Here is a 4,361-nt window from a genome sequence, read left to right as displayed (position 1 = left end):
ATCTCTCTCTGTGTCTGTATGTGTCTCTCTGTATATCTCTCTGTCTCTGTATCTGTCTCTCTGTCTCTGTATCTCTCTCTGTATCTCTCTCTCTCTCTCTCTCTGTATCTCTCTCTCTCTCTCTCTGTATCTCTCTCTCTCTCTCTCTGTATCTCTCTCTCTCTCTCTCTCTCTCTCTCTCTCTCTCTCTCTCTCTCTCTCTCTCTCTCTCTCTCTCTCTCTCTCTCTCTCTCTCTCTCTCTCTCTCTCTCTCTCTCTCTCTCTCTCTCTCTCTCTCTCTCTCTCTCTCTCTCTCTCTCTCTCTCTCTCTCTCTCTCTCTCTCTCTCTCTCTCTCTCTCTCTCTCGAGAACAAAAGCCACCAACCACATGTCCTCCAAAAACGTTTCATTTTCTCTCTCTCTCTCACACACTCGCAGCGATGATGCGGGGAGCAGTACAGATGGCGGTGGTCGTGGTGGCCTTGGTGGCCGTGTTGGTGACGGCTTCCACTGGTCGTCGGGTGGAGGATTTGACCCCGGCGGACTTTGAGATTACTTCCTTGCCTTCGCTCAATGCCACGCTCAATTTTAAGCAGTACTCTGGTCCGTTTGACAGACGCACACACACACACACACACAAACAAACCTGTGCCGCGCACTGGCATCGCGCGCGCCCTGATGCCTGCTGCTGGACAAACTCATCACCCGCATCCGATGACGTGCGTGCGTTGGGAGTAGGTTACATGCCTGTGGGCAACGACAGTGAACTTTTCTTCTGGTTTGTCGAGTCCCAGCGTTCGCCGGAAACCGACCCTGTCGTGTGGTGGACCAACGGTGGTCCTGGCAGCAGCGGCATTGCTTATGGATTCTGGACCGAGCATGGTGCGTCCGACTGCTGGCGCGCGCAAGAGTAGCTGGGCCCCACGCTTGCCTCCAGCTTCCCTGCTCCAGTTTCTTTCCTCCAGTAGTCCTGCTCAAGCACTTGCCGTCCTGTGGCGGCTCCTGCTCACCGCACCTGCCCTTTTGCCGGCTAGGTCCCTTCCGCATCACGCCCGACATTGACGTTGAGCTCTTTGATTACTCGTGGAACCGCATTGCCAACGTCATTTACATTGAGGCGCCCGTTGGGGTGGGTTACAGCTGGTGCGTCTCATCCCCCTGCTGGGCTTGTGGAGATTGTCTCAAGGCAATCTTGAGATTCTAAATCATGTTATTGTGGCTTCAGGACTGGCAATGCCAGCCGCTATCACGTTGATGACGCCACTACTTCTTGGGACAACTACCAATTCCTGCTCAACTTCTTCAAGGTACCCGGAATCGAGTGACCCCCCACTGGCCAGCTCATCCAGGTTCTCGCTCACCTTGAACTTGAAACTCGACCCTTGATCCATAGGTGTTCAACCAGTTTAGCAAGAACGACCTCTACATCACTGGCGAGGTTTGGATGCTCTGAATTTTGCGGGACAGGGGCGGGGAGAGCATCCTCAATGAGTTGATGCTGACGGGCAGATCAGAGTGCTGGCCTTCAACCGCGCTCATGGTACACACGATACGCACGCACAATCGTGTCCCCTTAGAGCTACGGTGGCCACTACGTGCCAACCCTGGTTCAGCGCGTCATTGATAACGAGAACGATCTCAACCTCAAGGGCGTGAGTAGTCTGCACAAGCCATCGACTGCGCCTGTGTTCTTCTTTAACCTGTCATGCACGGCACGTTTTTAACGGCAAGAGTTTTGCTCACTGGGGGGTGGACTGTCTGGATGCATGATTTTGCCTGTGTGTTCCGAATCAGTTTCTGATTGGCAACCCGGGTATCAACAGCGATTGGTACTACAACATCAACGAGTACGCCTTCCAAACCTACCTCTGGAGCCACGGTCTGCTGCCCCAGGATGCATACATGGCGTCCTTCGAGGCCTGCGATTGGAAGGACTTTTTGACCGAGTGCTCCAAGGATTTTACCCACCCCAGTGCTGCTTGCCAGGCCGCCAACACTGCAGCCTACAAGTACATTCCCAGCGTTTGGGATCCTTACAGCGTGCTTGCCCCGACCTGCCATAAGAGCGGTAGGTAACAGAGCCAAGCCCGGCTTGCGCTCATGTCACCTCTTGACTTCTTCACCGCCAATCCGCTCAACCTCGCTCTCGCTGCCCTTTGCCATCACAGCCGATGACTTGGCCGAACGCGACGCCATGGTTGCCGCCAACTCGCCCTTTTTGCACCACCTGCGCCTGCAGTACAACGTGTCGACAACCTTTGATGCTTGCCTTTCTACGTACACGCCAAAGTACATGAACCGTCAGGATGTAGTGGAGGCTCTTCACGCCAAGCAGCACTACAATCGCCAGTACCCCAACCACCCCGCTGAGTGGCAGTACGGCAGCGAGCTCGCTGATATTGCCCTTCTCTTCCCCGAGTTTTTCAAGAAGCGCCCCGACCTCCGCATCCTGGTCGTCTCTGGTGATGCCGACTCGGCCGTCCCCTTTATGGGCACCATGCGCTGGATCAACTGCCTCAACATGACTGTGGTACGTCCCCGCCACCTGGGATTGAGGCGCACTATAGGGAGGTGTATTGTAGGCTTGACTGGAGCAGGCCTGCTTCACATCACTCACCTACTTTGGTGTATCCTCGTCTTTCATAGGAGAATGATTGGGATAATTGGTTCCTCAACGAGGATGTCGCCGGTAGCTACAAGCGCTGGTCTGGCCTCGACTTTATGACGATCAAGGGCTGCGGCCACACCATCAACACGTATTGCCCCGAAGCCGGTTATGCCTACTACCAACTCTGGCTCGAACAGCAAGGCCCCTTTGCCAAGTAAAGCCGGTGCTTACTTCATGAATTGATCTGACGCCCTGTCAACCATTATCCGTCAAAAAAAAACAAATTTCTCGCGCCTGACTGGAGTGCATCTATTTATGAACCCTTGGGCCCAGCTTGGTTGAGATTCAGAAAGTGTTGTGTGAAATGAGCGCACGACAGCAAAAGAAACTGGCAGAAAGGTATTCAGGAATTGATTTTTTTTTTTTTTTTTTTTTTTTTTTTCAAAATTTTCCCATCAGTTCACATTATTGATTGTCAATTGAAGCGGAAGGCTTAACGCATGACGTTCACGTGCCCGATAGAATTCGGCGCCCTTTATCTCGTCGACGTTCTCGGTCATCCCGACGTGCCATCAAATGCCCATCATGTCGCTGCCAGAGAAAATTAATTAGAAATATCTCTTAATTCAAGAGTCTGACTCAAACTATCGACTTGTCAAGCTCTTTCAAGCAATCCCAGGTTTTGCACCTTTTGCCCTGCTCGGCAACATGCTGCTCAATGATCAGCACACAGACCCAGTCCACGATTATGTTGTGTCAACAACCGAGAAGTAGCGAATTGATCTTGTGTGTGTGTAGCAGAGAATCGGGAGAAAAGCGCACAAAAAGTGGGGGGATCCGAGCCAGTTTTGTGAGGGCTTGAGTCAGCCTTGCCGCGTCCTTTGCACCCATATGCCACCTCTAGCAGTCGGCTTGGTGCGCGCAGAGAAATAAAAAGTTGGTGATGGGTGCAAGCTCGTTGGCAATTACGTGTTCTCATGAACGTGATGAGTGACTTGCGGCACAGCTGTCAAGTGGAAATGATCAGGGTCAAACATGAATTCCAGAGCGCTTCACGCTGTTGAAAAAAGAATCGACTCCTTCAGCTAGTTGGCTCCGCCTTCACTTTGCAATATTTGGGTGAGGGTGGGCCACTCCGATCGACTTCCTCGGGTTCGTTCTTGACAACAAGAGGAACTTGCGGGGTGACGGTGCCCACAAAGTGTGTGCGGGGCCCCGTGCCGTTGGATCGCGGGGGACCACGGCGCACCAAGGACGAGACACCAGCGCCTTTGAGGCGGGTCTCTGAGCGCACGCCATATCGGGAGCGTAACTCCTGTTGACGCCGGGCACGATGGATGGCGCGATCCAGAATGCGTTGGCGGGTCGTGTTGGGGTGGCGTGGGGGTCGTGCCACCCGGTACACATGGTCGTTAAGGCGGCGCAAGGCGTAGCCCTGTTCGTCCGTGCCCGCTGGTTCCCCGAGTGCTGGATTTGTGGTGTACATGAGCGCGAGGCGCCGCTCGTAGCGCTCAACGGCCGCCAACTCCTGCTCTTGCCAGGCAATCTCGTCCCGAATTTCCTGATCCTCTTCCGCTTCCTGCACAAGCAAAGGCAAATCGATGACACATCAGGCGCGAGATGTCACCACAGCAGCGGCGAGGGTTGGAGCGAGCGGCAAATTGCCCACAATGGTGGTAGGAACGACGACACTTACATCAACCACGGCTTCCAGACCGCCGCCCGCCATGGAAGCCAGCATTTCGTAGTCACCCAACTGGTTGGCCATAAAGTC

The 4,361-nt window shown here is 53.9% G+C and overlaps 2 protein-coding genes across 2 annotated transcripts in view; one reads left to right on the top strand and one right to left on the bottom strand.

Moving 5' to 3' along the window:
* Positions 1 to 413: 413 nt before the first annotated feature.
* On the top strand, positions 414 to 2,844 carry MONBRDRAFT_38512 (uncharacterized protein). Its single transcript, XM_001748936.1, has 9 exons — positions 414 to 582; positions 718 to 861; positions 1,014 to 1,122; positions 1,205 to 1,286; positions 1,373 to 1,417; positions 1,557 to 1,631; positions 1,774 to 2,047; positions 2,148 to 2,509; positions 2,626 to 2,844. The coding sequence occupies exons 1-9, from the start codon at positions 420 to 422 to the stop codon at positions 2,803 to 2,805; spliced, it is 1,434 nt and encodes a 477-aa protein (XP_001748988.1). The 5' UTR covers positions 414 to 419; the 3' UTR covers positions 2,806 to 2,844.
* Positions 2,845 to 3,668: 824 nt separating this feature from the next.
* MONBRDRAFT_11154 (uncharacterized protein) overlaps positions 3,669 to 4,361 on the bottom strand; it is a gene marked incomplete at both ends in the record, with an annotated part of 2,744 nt that continues 2,051 nt past the window's right edge. The window contains one exon of the mRNA XM_001748867.1: positions 3,669 to 4,166. Coding sequence (XP_001748919.1) covers positions 3,669 to 4,166 — 498 coding nt within the window. The remainder of the gene's footprint in view (positions 4,167 to 4,361) is intronic.

Source organism: Monosiga brevicollis, genomic scaffold, assembly GCF_000002865.3.
Source record: "Monosiga brevicollis MX1 MONBRscaffold_26 genomic scaffold, whole genome shotgun sequence".
Lineage (NCBI taxonomy): Eukaryota > Choanoflagellata > Craspedida > Salpingoecidae > Monosiga > Monosiga brevicollis.
Note: the sequence above shows the minus strand (reverse complement) of the source record. Positions and strands in the feature narration are given on the sequence as shown.